General features: G+C 33.6%; 1 protein-coding gene across 1 annotated transcript in view; it reads right to left on the bottom strand.

The window, feature by feature from the left end:
• The window catches only part of DMD (dystrophin), a 1,667,815-nt gene that overhangs the window by 1,223,381 nt on the left and 430,155 nt on the right, over positions 1-14,279 (bottom strand). The window contains exons 29-32 of the mRNA XM_040633145.1: positions 14,026-14,136; positions 13,465-13,638; positions 10,494-10,649; positions 5,509-5,679 (exon numbers count right to left, since the gene is read on the bottom strand). Of these exons, the coding sequence (XP_040489079.1) occupies positions 5,509-5,679; positions 10,494-10,649; positions 13,465-13,638; positions 14,026-14,136 (612 nt within the window). The remainder of the gene's footprint in view (positions 1-5,508; positions 5,680-10,493; positions 10,650-13,464; positions 13,639-14,025; positions 14,137-14,279) is intronic.

Genomic DNA, 14,279 nt, shown 5'->3' with positions numbered 1-14,279 from the left:
AAATGCCTAATGGCTCAGCAAAGTTTAAGGTGAAAACATATTAATATCAGCTATCATCCTCCTTTATATCAATGCACTTTCAAGTAATCTAGCAATGAATCAACTGAAAAAAATTAAGCTATAGGCACCCTGACCTTACATTTTAGGGGAGCAAAAATATCTGACTGGCTGTCAAGAGACAGGCAAAATTTACAGTTAGGGATTAAAGAAAACCCTTGGGCCCTTTGGTGAGCGGAAATGACAGCGGCCGCACAGATCCACTTGAGACTTTTTTTTTTTTTTTTAAATTTGCAACCGCACACTGCTCTTGCTTGAGTACTGTCAGCAATCTGTGTGCAGTCTCCATCCCTGCCCTGGTCACAGTGGTGGAATCCCTCTAAAGCAGTCTGTCTGAGGCAAGCTAGGGGAACACTCAATCTAAATCTTTGGATTCACTTTCTGACTAATGATGAATGTACTTTAAGGACTTCTTCATAACCTCCTAATTCTAAGAAACAAGCTTTGGGGAGATTCTTACTAAAGCCACTACCTGGTTTTACCATGATTCAAATACGGAGCTAAAGCTACTGATGAATTTTTGAGGAAAGGAAAGTGAAGCAAGATAATGCTTGTATTTCCACTATTGCTTCACATTAATAGTTTCTTATAAACTCACATTACATAATGTTTCTTTGTGTCTTAAAGAAGCCCAGAGCCTTCAGTGATATGGGTTTTTACCTTTCCCCAGAGCAACTTCAGAATCCAAATTAATAGGCATCCCACTTCTGCTTGCTGATCTCTTTGTCAGTTCTCCTGTGATCGTAGCTGCCAGCCATTCTGTCAGGGCGTTCATTTCCCTTTCATCTTACGGGACAATTTCAAGCTATTTTTCCAACTGTTGCTTTCTTTCCAGTCACCAGTAAAAGAATGATAATAAAAAATGTAATTTAGTTTGCCCCTTCAATTCAGATTTAGTTTATAGCCACTTTAACAGGAACTTTAATATTTCTGTCATTTTAAAATAATATTTTTCTTCACTTTTTAAAAACAATAACTTTAGAAAAACAGTATAGTCTATTAGTGGTGAATAAACACAGTCTGGGAAGATGAGAGATCCCTTTCTCCAAAAGGAGGAAAAAAAAAGCAGCTGTAATTATTTTCTTTAATACAAATGAAAACAATTTATGGTCAAATTTTTAAATATACTGAATGATGGAAGTATAACTGAAGAAATGACGGATTTCCTGTAGAAAACCTTCAGTCATCTGCAAATGGATAGGCTAAAGTTTACAATCCTCTATGAAAATGAGAGTTTGTTGCTCTTGGCTAGGAATCAAAAATGTAGAAAGAATACGGTTTCTCTCAAAGAGGCAATACTTTAATACTTAAAATGGTCAATTTTATTATCATTGCATCTGTAAAAACTGTCTTACGTCTGCAGAGAGAAACAACACAAAGAATAACTCACTGCCCTTTAAGTATATTTTTGCCACACAATGGGGAGTAAAAATAAATTCCCAAAACAAAATTTTCAATCCTTATTAATAAGAGAAAATCATGACCTGATTATTTTGTGTTCCATTTCTCAGTGTTTAGAACTAAAACCTTCAAAATCACATTCTTCCGTATTCCTCAATGGAGCATTAACAAATCTGTACTTCCACACCTCTCCAGATGTGCCTATAATTTGTAAGTGTTCAGGGTCTAGGTTGGTTGTTTAATAAAAAGCCCAGAAACTCTTCGCATCAATCTATCAATCTATCTATACACATACAATCACATGCCACACACACACACACACACACACACACACACACACAAATATAGATATGAATATATAAGAATCAGCCATAAGCATGAAAAAATGGCAAAGTAAGCATATCTTTAAGAATTTAAAAATGCTGCATCAAAATAAACACAACGAAATCCTTGATATGAATTCCCAAATACTCGACAAAATGTATTAGTTTCTTTAACAAGAGTATCTGTACATTAAAAAAAAAGTGTTTAGCTGCAAATTCAATTTTTCTTTTTACGATTTCCCCTTCAGGGAATTAAAAGCATCTGCCCTTTTGACTTAAGGCTTTTATTTGTGTGCAGAGAAAGAAAATACTTATACCTTTATAGTGTGTTTCCAGCATAAGTTATTTTTGTCTATGCACTATTGGTAGAAAAAGAATTCCAGATTCAATATTTCAAAGAAATCCTATCTTCCCAGAACTAATGCATTATTGATTTTTATTTATTCTGTTTTTTTATATCCAGCTAAATAGATTTTAATAAAACCAGGAGCACACTGCCATCTTAAGAGAAAATTGAGTTTTACATTTTTTGTGTGTATGGAAAAGGGATACATTTAAAGATTGCCACCTGCGACATTATCACTCAGCAGTCACTGGTTGATGGGAAAATGCACTAGGCTGATAGGGACTATTGCTACATGTGTTTCCCATAAAAATCAGAAGAGATAGAAGAAGCCACATGAGAAACTCTTGAAGTTTTATTCATTTAATCATTAAAGCTAAGTTGAGTGCTAATAGAAACAAAATTGCACGTTCTGTAAAGAAAAAGTGCTATGGACTGAATCATATCCCCCCAAAATTAATACGTTGAAGCACTAAATCCCCAGTGTGACTGCACCTGGATATAGGATCTTTAGGAAGTAAGTAAGAAGTTAAATGAGATCATAATGTAGTAAGCATCCAATCTGATAGGATTGTGGCCTTATTAGAAGAAGAAAGATCTCTCTCCCTCTCCTTCGGCTTCTCCTCTCTCCTCTCCCCTCCACCTCCACTCTTCCTCCTCTTCCTCTTTTTCCGTCCCCCACCCCCACCAGAGAGGTCACATGAGTAAGGGGGGGTTCGGTAAAAGCCTGAAGCGGAATGTCCCCACTAGGCTGAACACCTTGAACTTCCCAGCTTCCAGAGTGTGAGAAATAAATGTGTATTGTTTAAGCCACCTGGTCTATGGTATTTTGTTATGGCAGCCTGAGCTAACAAAAAGTAATATACCTTGAATTGAGACAAAGTACAACTCATATAAATTTACTGAAGAATAATTAAACTAGAAGTGTTGTCTTTTTCGTAATAATCATAATCCTAATCATAGTCTGTTTAGTTTTGATTTTGTCAAATGAAACCAGTGTTGTTGAAAGTGCTTCAAAGATTTAGATGCAGACTAATATTTTCTTAGAGAAGGATTACCTGACATTTATATATATTCCTTTTATTATTGTTTCTTAATCTTTATTTCAAAATAAATTTTTGCCCTACACTTTGCTGTATTCTGTCATGCTGTTAAAGCTAAGTATGATTTCTTAGTCATCTTTCATTTTTGCTTTCATGCTATATCTAAGTGCCAAATGGCTAAATAAACATAAACTTTCAAATGTATATTTTCAGGGTTAAAGCAGGGCTTTATCATCTTCAGGAGTGTCATTCACTTCCTAATTATATTTAACTCGGGGCACTGAGTCTTCTGAGCATCATTTTTGTTTGCTTTAAATTCAATGAGCTATTTCATGTAAATTTACTCTTGCAAAGGCAAAGATTTTGTGCAAGAATTCTTCAAGGTAAAAAGGAAAAAGGCCCAGACAACAGTTTATATTTGAAAAAACAAAAGAAACCAGCCTTTCCCCAAAATGTACATTTTTCTTAATAAAAAGTACCTATTAATACATTATTTATGTAAAGTTACAGAAGGTCAAATTATAAACCTTGAAAGGAGAATAGCTTTCAGAAATTAACAAATTGTAGCATTAGATTACTATTAGAGTTCTTCAGTTTATGTTAAATATAGAACAAGTGGCACCTGTAAAGGTCTATAAATACTAAGGAGATACCAGAAATGCAGATACAGCTTCACTATCTGTAGTATCTTTAACACAATGAATAAACTCTCGCCACAAAGGATTTAAGGGCTTTCCAGAAGGTACGCTTGGTGGGCTTAGAAGACCCAGGTGAAATGTATTTTATTTCAAGATGATTCTCCCGCTTTGCTATTATTGTGTATCAAGTGTTCCCTACTTTTCGATCAATGAGAAGGAAAATACTTTGCCATAACGTGAGAGTAAGCTCTTTTCAAAACATGTGAAATATAAATTCGAAGGTTTTTAAAATACAAAAATAAAGAACCATCAACTAATATGAACAGTTATTTCAGATTTCCATTATTAATCTAAAAATTCACTTTCAGTAAAAAGTAGAGTTGCAACTTAGAGTAAGCTTTAAGACACACCATCTATCTATTTACAGGGTGAGAAATGTTACAAATCTGTTGCATGAGCTACACTTCACAAATATGGCACACAAATTTATATTTGTGTCCAAAGATGAAGTAACAATTTTTCTCACTAAAATGTTGTTATATTTACAAAGTCAAGAACCTGAGCTGTTAAAATATATTCGTTCTCCTCTGATCCCAGTAAAGCTCTTTCAGTCGGGAATGGAATTAAAATGTGGCATTTTTATTTTTTTCTGCTTTAGCCCTTATTTTATTTTTATTCATCTTTCCCACTACATTAGGAAAGTGAAAACCATCCCAAGTACTTGTCATTTAAAAGTACTTGCTTACATAATATAATTAAAAAATATTACTAAAAAAAGAAAAAAAAGAAAAGTACTTGCTTAAATTACTTCCAAACTTGTATTTATTCAAATGGCCATAAATGCTCAATAATAGATTACCTTATTTTGGGTAAAGTTTAAGAAAATAAGCATGGGTATTTATTAATAAAATACATTTAGTCCCTCAAATACCATACATAATATGTTAAGCTATCACCACTTTTTAAGGACAGAAATGATTTTTTTTTTTTTTAAATGCCTAATGGCTCAGCAAAGTTTAAGGTGAAAACATATTAATATCAGCTATCTCCTTTATATCAATGCACTTTCAAGTAATCTAGTAATGAATCAACTGAAAAAAAAATTAAGCTATGAGCACCCTGACCTTACATTTTAGGGGAGCAAAAATATCTGACTGGCTGTCAAGAGACAGAGCAAGAATTTACCAGCTAGGATTAAAGAAAACCCTGGGCCCTTTGGTGGCGGAAATGACAGCGGCCGCACAGATCCCTTGAGACTTTTTTTTTTTTTAAATTGTGACACCAGCAATCTGCTGCTCTTGTGAGTACTGTCCAGCCCAACTGTGTGCAGTCTCTCCATCCCTGCCCTGGTCACAGTGGTGGAATCCCTCTAAAGCAGTCTGTCTGAGGCAAGCTAGGGAACACTCAATCTCATCTTTGGATTCACTTTCTGACTAATGATGAATGTACTTTTAAGGACTTCTTCATAACCTCCCTAATTCTAAACAAGCTTTGGGGAGATTCTTACTAAAGCCACCCGCTGGTTTTACCATGATTCAGAAATACGGAGTTAAGCTACTGATGAATTTTTGAGGAAAGGGAAAGTGAAGCAAGATAATGCTTGTATTTCCACTATTGCTCCACATTAATAGTTTCTTATAAACTCACATTACCGTGTGTTTCTTTGTGTCTTAAAAATAACCTTCAGTGATATGGGTTTTTACCTTTCCCCAGGCAACTTCAGAATCCAAATTACTAGGCATCCCTTCAACTGCTGATCTCTTTGTCAGTTCCGTATCTGTAGCTGCCAGCCATTCTGTCAGGGCGTTCATTTCCTTTCGCATCTTACGGGACAATTTCAAGCATTTTTCCAACTGTTGCTTTCTTTCCGTCACCTGAAAAGAATGATAATAAAATGTAATTTAGTTTACCCCTTCAATTCAGATTTAGTTATAGCCACTTAACAGGAACTTTAATATTTCTGTCATTTTAAAATAATATTTTTCTTACTTTTTAAAAACAATATTTTAGAAAAACAGTATAGTCTATTAGTGGTGAATAAACACAGTCTAGGGAAGATGAGAGATCCTTTCTCCAAAAGGGAGGGAAAAAAAAAAGCAGCTGTAATTATTTTCTTTAATACAAATGAAAACAATTTATGGTCAAATTTTTTAAATATACTGAATGATGGAAGTATAACTGAAGAAATGACGGATTTCCTGTAGAAAACCTTCAGTCATCTGCAAATGGATAGGCAAAGTTTACAATCCTCTATAGACAAATGAGGTTTGCTCTTGCTGGTAAGGAATCAAAATGTAGAAAGAATACGGTTTCTCTCAAGAGGCAATACTTTAATACTTAAAATGGTCAATTTTATTATCATTGCATCTGTAAAACTGTCTTACGTCTGCAGAGAAACAACACAAAGAATAACTCACTGCCCCTTTAAGTATATTTTGCCACACAATGGGGGTAAAAAAATAAATTCCAAAACAAAATTTTCACCCTTATTAATAGAGAAAATCATGACCTGATTTTGTGTTCCATTTCTCAGTGTTTAGAACTAAAACCTTCAAAATCACATTCTTCCACATTCTCATATGGAGCATTAACAAATCTGTACTTCACCACCACCTCTCCAGATGTGCCTATAATTTGTAAGTGTTCAGGGTCTAGGTTGGTTGGTTTAATAAAAAGCCCAGAAACTCTTCTGATCAATCTATCAATCTATCTATACACATACAATCACATGCACACACACACACACACACACACACACACACACACAAATATAGATATGAATATATAAGAATCCAGCCATAAGCATGAAAAATGGCAAAGTAAGCATATCTTTAAAGAATTTAAAATGCTGCAATCAAAATAAACACACCGAAACTTTGATATGAATTCCAAATACTCGACAAAATGTATTAGTTTCTTTAACAGAGGTATCTGTACATTAAAAAAAAAAGTGTTTAGGCTGCAAATTCAATTTTTTTCTTTTTACAGATTTCCCCCTTCAGGGAATTAAAAGCATCTGCCCTTTTGACTATAAGGCTTTTATTTGTGTGCAGGAGAAAAAATATATACCTTATAGTGTGTTTCCATGCATAGTTATTTTTGCTATGCACTATTGGTAGAAAAAGAATTCCAGATTCAATATTTCAAAGAAATCCTATCTTCCCAGAACTAATGCATTATTGATTTTTATTTATTCTGTTTTGTTTATATCCAGCTAAATAGATTTTAATAAAACAGGAGACACTGCCATCTTAAGGAAAATTGAGTTTTACATTTTGTGTGTGTGTATGGAAAAGGGATACATTTAAAAGAGTGCCACCTGCAGTACAATGCCTCAGCAGTCACTGGTTGATGGGAAAATGCACTAGGCTGATAGGACTATTGCTACATGTGTTTCCATAAAAATCAAAGCATAGAGAAGCCACACAAGAAACTCTTGAAGTTTTATTCATTTAATCATTAAGCTAAGTTGATGCTAATAAACAAAATTACGTTCTGTAAGAAAAGTGCTATGGACTGAATCATATCCCCCCAAAATTAATACGTTGAAGCCTAAATCCCCAGTGTGACTGCACCTGGATATAGGATCTTTAGGAAGTAAGTAAGGTTAAATGAGATCATAATGGTAAGACCCTAATCTGATAGGATTGTGGCCTTATTAGAAGAAGAAAGATCTCTCTCCCTCTCCTTCGGCTTCTCCCTCTCTCTCTCACCCTCCACCCCACTTCCTCCCTCTTCCTTCTTTTCCGTCCCCCCACCCCCACCAGGAGAGGTCACAATGAGAATGTGGCTTCTGCAAGCCTGGAAGAGTGTCCTCACTAGGCTGACACCTTGAACTTCCCAGCTTCCAGAACTGTGAGAAATAAATGTGTGTTGTTTAAGCCACCTGGTCTATGGTATTTTGTTATGGCAGCCTGAGCTAACAAAAAAGTAATATACCTTGAATTGAGGCAAGTACAACCATATAAATTTTGAAGATAATTAAACTAGAAGTGTTGTCTTTTTTACGTAATAATCATAATCATAATCATAGTCTGTTTAGTTTGATTTTGTCAAATGAAACCAGTGTTGTTGAAGGTGCTTCAAAGATTTAGATGCAGACAATATTTTCTTAGAGAAGGATTACCTGACATTTTATATATATTCCTTTTATTATTGTTTCTTAATCTTTATTTCCAAAATAAATTTTTGCCCTACACTTTTGCTGTATTCTGTCATGCTGTTAAAGCTAAGTATGATTTCTTAGTCATCTTTCATTTTGCTTTCATGCTATTATTAAGTGCCAAATGGCTAAATAAACATAAACTTTCAAATGTATATTTTCAGGGTTAAACAGGGCTTTACATCTTCAGGAGTGTCATTCACTTCCTAATTATATTTAACTCGGGGCACTGAGTCTTCTGACATCATTTTTATTGCTTTAAATTCAATGACTATTTCATGTAAAATTTACTCTTGCAAAGGCAAAGATTTTGTGCAAATTCTTCAAGGTAAAAGGAAAAAAAGGCCCAGACAACAGTTTATATTTGAAAAAACAAAGAAACCACCTTTCCCCAAAATGTACATTTTCTTAATAAAAAAGTACCTATTAATACATTATTTTAGTGTAAAGTTACAGAAGGTCAAATTATAAACTCTTGAGTATGGAGAATAGCTTTCCAGAAATTAACAAATTGTAGCATTAGGATTACTATTAGAGGTTCTTCAGTTTATGTTAAATATAGAACAAGTGGCACCTGTAAAGGTCTATAAATACTAGAGGAGATACCAAATGCAGATACAACTTCACTATCTGTGGTATCTTTAACACAATGATAAACTTCGCCACAAGGATTTAAGGGTCTTTTATTCCAGAGGTAGCTTGGTGGGCTATAGAAGCAGGTGAAATGTATTTTATTTCAAGATGATTCTCCCGCTTTGCTATTTATTGTGTATCAGTGTTCCCTACTTTTCGATCCAATGAGAAGGAAAATACTTTGCCATAACGTGAGAGTAAGCTCTTTTTCAAAACATGTGAAATATAAATTCGAAGGTTTTTAAAATACAAAAATAAAGACCATCAACTAATATGAACAGTTATTTCCAGATTTCCATTTTAATCTAAAATTCACTTTCAGTAAAAAGTAAGTTGCAATTAGTAGCTTTAAGACACAACCATCTATCTATTTACAGGGTGAAATGTTACAAATCTGTGTCTGCATGGCTACTTCACAAATATGGACACAAATTTATATTTGTGTCAAAGATGAAGTAACAATTTTCTCACTAATGTTGTTATATTTAATAAAGTCAAGAACCTGAGCTGTTAAAATATATTCTGTTCTCCTCATTGATCCCAGTAAAGCTCTTTCAGTCAGAATGGAATTAAAATGTATGCATTTTTATTTTTTTCTGCTTTGGCCCTTATTTTATTTTATTCATCTTTCCCCACTAAGCATTAGGAAAGTGAAACCATCCCAGAGTACTTGTCATTTAAAAGTACTTGCTTACATAATATAATTAAAAAATATTACTAAAAAAAGAAAAAAAAAAGAAAAGTACTTGCTTAAAGTACTTAAACTTGTATTTATTCAGAAATGGCCATAAATGCCAATAATAGATTACCTTATTTAGGTAAGTTTAAGAAAATAAGCATGGTATTTATTAATAAAATACATTTAGTCCCTCAAATACCACATAATATGTTAAGCTATCACCACTTTTTAAGGACAGAAATGATTATTTTATTACTACATTGATACTTTAAACCTTAGATGAGCACCAAAAAATATTTTAGAAAGTTTAGAATAATGTAAAATAACAGCACAGAAAAGGACAGATAAATCCTTGATGTTGACAATTCATGCCTTTATGACTACTTTTTATGATTACCAACATTATTTTGAACCATCAAAGTTTTAAATCTATAGGAAATATACAAAGAATATTTGATTTGAGGGAAGTGAGATAATTCTCCTAGTCATTCCACAGTTTTGGAAAGGGGATAGAGAGATGTAAATATCTTTAATTAACAGTGCCATGGAATTGGTCATTGGAATCTATCAGGACAAAAATACAATGAATAGTCACAGAGCAATAGGACTTAACTGGCTATCCATTCTACCTTATTAGCCAAATGTGTTGGATTAGGCAAGGCTTGCCACACAAGGAAGTAACTTCTACAGAATGTGACAACTCTATTACACCTAATGTGGTCTATGTGGAATGTGTCAACTCCATTGTATCTAAACGTAAGTAAGTTCATTAGTTTATAAAAGGCTCTAGCCTTTAGGTCATCACAAGTAAATTTATACAATGAGAAGGCCAAGTTTAGAACAAAGAAACTCTTATACAACTATCTGATGGGCCAGTAAGAACCTCTCTGAGCTGTACATATTTTTTAATGCAGATTGGAAAGAAGATCCGTATTGATTAATTATTGTTTCCTACTAAGAACTGCACAGGGGAATCTGTATCTCTGACTATGCATAAATGTACATATCTATCTATTGAGAGAAAATGATTAAGACTTTCTTTTTTTTTTAATAATTTTTATTTTGTTATATTAGTCACCATACAGTACATCCCCAGTTTTTGATGTGATTAAGACTTTCTAAGACATTATTTGTGCATCATCACTGCCTCTTGCTTTGCTATTTCAAAAGAAAGTGGTAAGTAGCCCGTGTCTGTGGTTTCAGTGAGCACGTACCTTTGCTCCCAGCTCATTATAATGTAATTTCAAAGCCGTGACTCTTTCATCAAGCTCTTTGGGGTTTTCTGTTTGCTTCTTCTGTACAATCTGACGTCCAGTTTTTATTACCATTTCCACTTCAGACTTCACTTCACTCAGACTTTTATACAAATTCTAAGTTCAAACATAAAACAAAACATAATAATAAGCAATAGTGTCCAAATTACACTGCAATAGTTAATAAAAAGAAAGAGAGGTAGAGATCACCTTAATTGCCCTTCGTGTTTGCAGTTTTAATGGAGTAGCATTTTACCGGATTCACTAGACAATCAGTGGTGGCCAAGACAGACACATTCACTGCTGTTCTCACACATTTAGTGGGCATAAAACATTTAAGTTTCCAGATCATAATTTCAACATATATTAATTAAGTCATACGTAAGGAAGGAAGGTAATTTTAAATATGTTAATTACATTATACAAATGTATTTTCTTAATGGGGCTGATTAATTATATATAGACAGACACAAAAATATTATTTAAAAATTCACATATATATCACAACCTTAAAGAACACACATACTACTTCACAAAAGTACACTGCTTTAACAAAGTCTCATGAAACACGTGTCATCACACAAAGTACTTTCCTGGAAAGATATGTGTGTGCATGAATGCATACATGCACACACATATGTATATGTATATATATGTAGACAGGCATATATAATAGTTTACGTTATACATTATTACTTTAATTCGTTCAGTGGTAAGTGTGAACAACTACCTGTTTTATTGGTACTAAGAAATAAAGTTACTAGTAGGTAATTGCTTTTTCTTGGAATTAGAACAAAACTTGGGTTGATCCTCTCTTCTCAGTTTAAAATCAATGCCTAATAACACTTTCTGTAAAGGCTGAGCAAATATCTTATTCGTTAAAGCTACGTACATAATCCATTTCCATCTTAATCCCTTCTTTGACAGTTGTTTTGTGTTAATATTCCTTTACTAATAATTTTGGGTTCTTCTCTGAGCTTTCCAGATGATTTTTTTTACTTCAGTTTACTTTTATCTTAGAAATTATCCATATATCTCGGTATGTAGAAACATTCAATCAGTAACTGTATGGAGGGAATCAACTGAGTGAATTTTAGAATCAGAGTTATTTCCAAATGATTTACTCTTTAAACATTAAAAAAAAAAAAAATCTCAGTGATTTACCCTTACATTGAAAGTTCAAAGAACTGTTAGCCATTAACACCATGCCATTCAGTATGCAGAGAAAATATTTATCACTGAGGGATGGAAATATCCTTTATATTTATTTGCGTTCCTGTTGGGAAGACATTTTTTAATTGAACAAAAATTTCTTGAAGGCAAAGGCAATGACTACAGTGTATGCAATAGGCCATCTTAAGTAATTTAAAAATATATGAAAGTTGTAAAGAAAAGATATCCTTATAGAAAGACTACTTGAATTGCTAATAACATTTAAACCAGAATCCGAACCAAACTGAGCAAGAACTTGAAAATGTTTCACTGTAAAGAGTCAGGGCACAGTCACAGCTGGTTCCCGGGGGGGGTTGTTTTCACCTCATCTTTACTATGTACCATTAGAGACCTGTTCATAGAAGGGAACAGCTGTCCCTTTGGGAATATATTTAATCATGATGACAGTATACTTGGGTCATTTTGCTTTTGATAATTTTTGCAAAATTTAAGAGGAGATATGTTTCTACGAATCCCTAATGTTGCTCATCTAATATCAGCTAATAATTATACATTATTATATTCAAATTTTCTTTTTCAGGGTAGGAATATTTATAATAATGATGCCACTAAAATGCAGTCTGTGTTATGAAGAAATGTCATTGCATAAAAATATTTTTTTGTTAAATGATACTTTCCCACTCACAATATGACTGAAAGGCATCTAAAGAGTTTCTTTTAAATTTATGTTATGGAGTAAATACAGAAACAATACCTAAAACACAAAGTACTAACTAGATAACCTTTTTTACCTTTAATGTTAATAATATTCAGCACTTTTATTTATTTTATTTTTTTTAAAGATTTTATTTATTTATTTGACAGAGAGAGAGAAAGCCAGCGAGAGAGGGAACACAAGCAGAGGGAGTGGGAGAGGAAGAAACAGGCTCCCAGCGGAGGAGGAGCCTGATGCGGGGCTCGATCCCAGAACACCAGGATCACGCCCTGAGCCGAAGGCAGATGCTTAACCACTGCACCACCCAGGCGCCCCTCAGTACTTTTATTTTATGTGAATTTCTACTCTTAGCCCATAGTAAACACAGAGTTAAGTAACAGTTGTATTACTCCAGTAGATGCCCTCACAATTAAGCCTTATGTTGTCAGAGCCATCATCTGACTTGGCGAATATCCAATAACTGCAACAAAGGACACAGCTCAAGATTCCGCAACCCTGTGAAGATTTATGCTACAAACTAATCACATGCCTTTCATGCCTTTTTATTCTGTCTTTGAGGTCTGGTGGCATTTCAGTGTATACCCAGCACTGACGTTGAATGGAAAGATACTAGGGTTTGGGGAAGAGCTTACTTGGTTTTCATTTCTGGAATAGTTTTTATTATGGTTGCTGTTGCTGCTGTTTCTAGACTATTTCTTTTTAGAATTTCCATTTAAAAAACATATTCAAAGTACTATAAACATTAAATAAAGGTAGTTCCTCTTATATTCTGCACAGTCCTTAGAGAATTACAGATTCAGAAAAGACACCTATAGAGGATGTATTCAAAGGCTACTATTTCAGTAAAAGTTCTTGTATCTCAATACACCTGTGCTAACTTTTGTTTTTAGTCTTTAAATTACATAGTATTAATTATTACAGTTATCTGAAAACAATCTTCTATTATAAGGGACGATCATCAACACATACCTTTTTTTTTTTTCACAGACTGCTTAGTAAGGAAAGTCAAGGAGTAGCTGTGTATTTGTCCTCAGAAATACATACCACACAATGATTTAATTGTGACTGTACTACTTCCTGTTCCACGCTCTTTGTTTCCAATGCAGGCAAATGCATTTTCACTTCATCTAAAATCATCTTACTTTCCTGTAGACGTTGCTCAAAATTGGCTGGCTTCTGGAATAATCGAAACTTCATGGAAACATCTTGCAATTTTTTCTGTAAAGACAATGTAAGAAAGCACCCATGTAATTTCACATTCCAAACAAGCAGTCAGATTTTTGTTAATAGATTTTTCTTTATTCCTGAGGATATACAAGATTTTAAAAAAAGTAAAGCAATTTTTTTCTACTTATCTAGCACAAAGAATGCATACATTTGGGAGAACTCAGTAGTTGTCCTTAATGTGATACTAAATACAAGGTAATTTATTAACCGATTTTATCCTTAAAATGTACAACCCCCCTAAATCTCTATTATTTATCATATTGTAGTTTTCAAATAATGCCCTTAATCCCAATTTTTCTAATAACCAAATTGTCTAATATAGACTATGATTTAATACCCAACAAAAACAAATTCTTTAGTGTATGCAGGGGTATGTACCTGTGCCACATCAATTTGGGACAGTACCCTCTGGGCAGTCTCCTTTCCCTGGTTATGTTTCTTCATTTCTTCTAAACTGATCTCATGACTTGTCAAATCCGATTGGATTTTCTGTTGGGAGGACAGCATTATTAGTCAGCATGCTCTGCAGGTTATTGCAAAGAATAACTCACTTGCCAAGAAGATGAAATTCAGGAACTCTCTTAAAACATTATTACAATGTAGCCTCCTTTAAAATGACAATGTTTTTTTTT

The sequence above is a fragment of the Ursus maritimus genome (genome assembly GCF_017311325.1).
Source record: "Ursus maritimus isolate PB19 chromosome X unlocalized genomic scaffold, ASM1731132v1 scaffold_X1, whole genome shotgun sequence".
Classification (NCBI taxonomy): domain Eukaryota; kingdom Metazoa; phylum Chordata; class Mammalia; order Carnivora; family Ursidae; genus Ursus; species Ursus maritimus.
The sequence above is the reverse complement of the archived record's forward strand: the minus strand, read 5'-3'. Positions and strand labels throughout refer to the sequence as shown.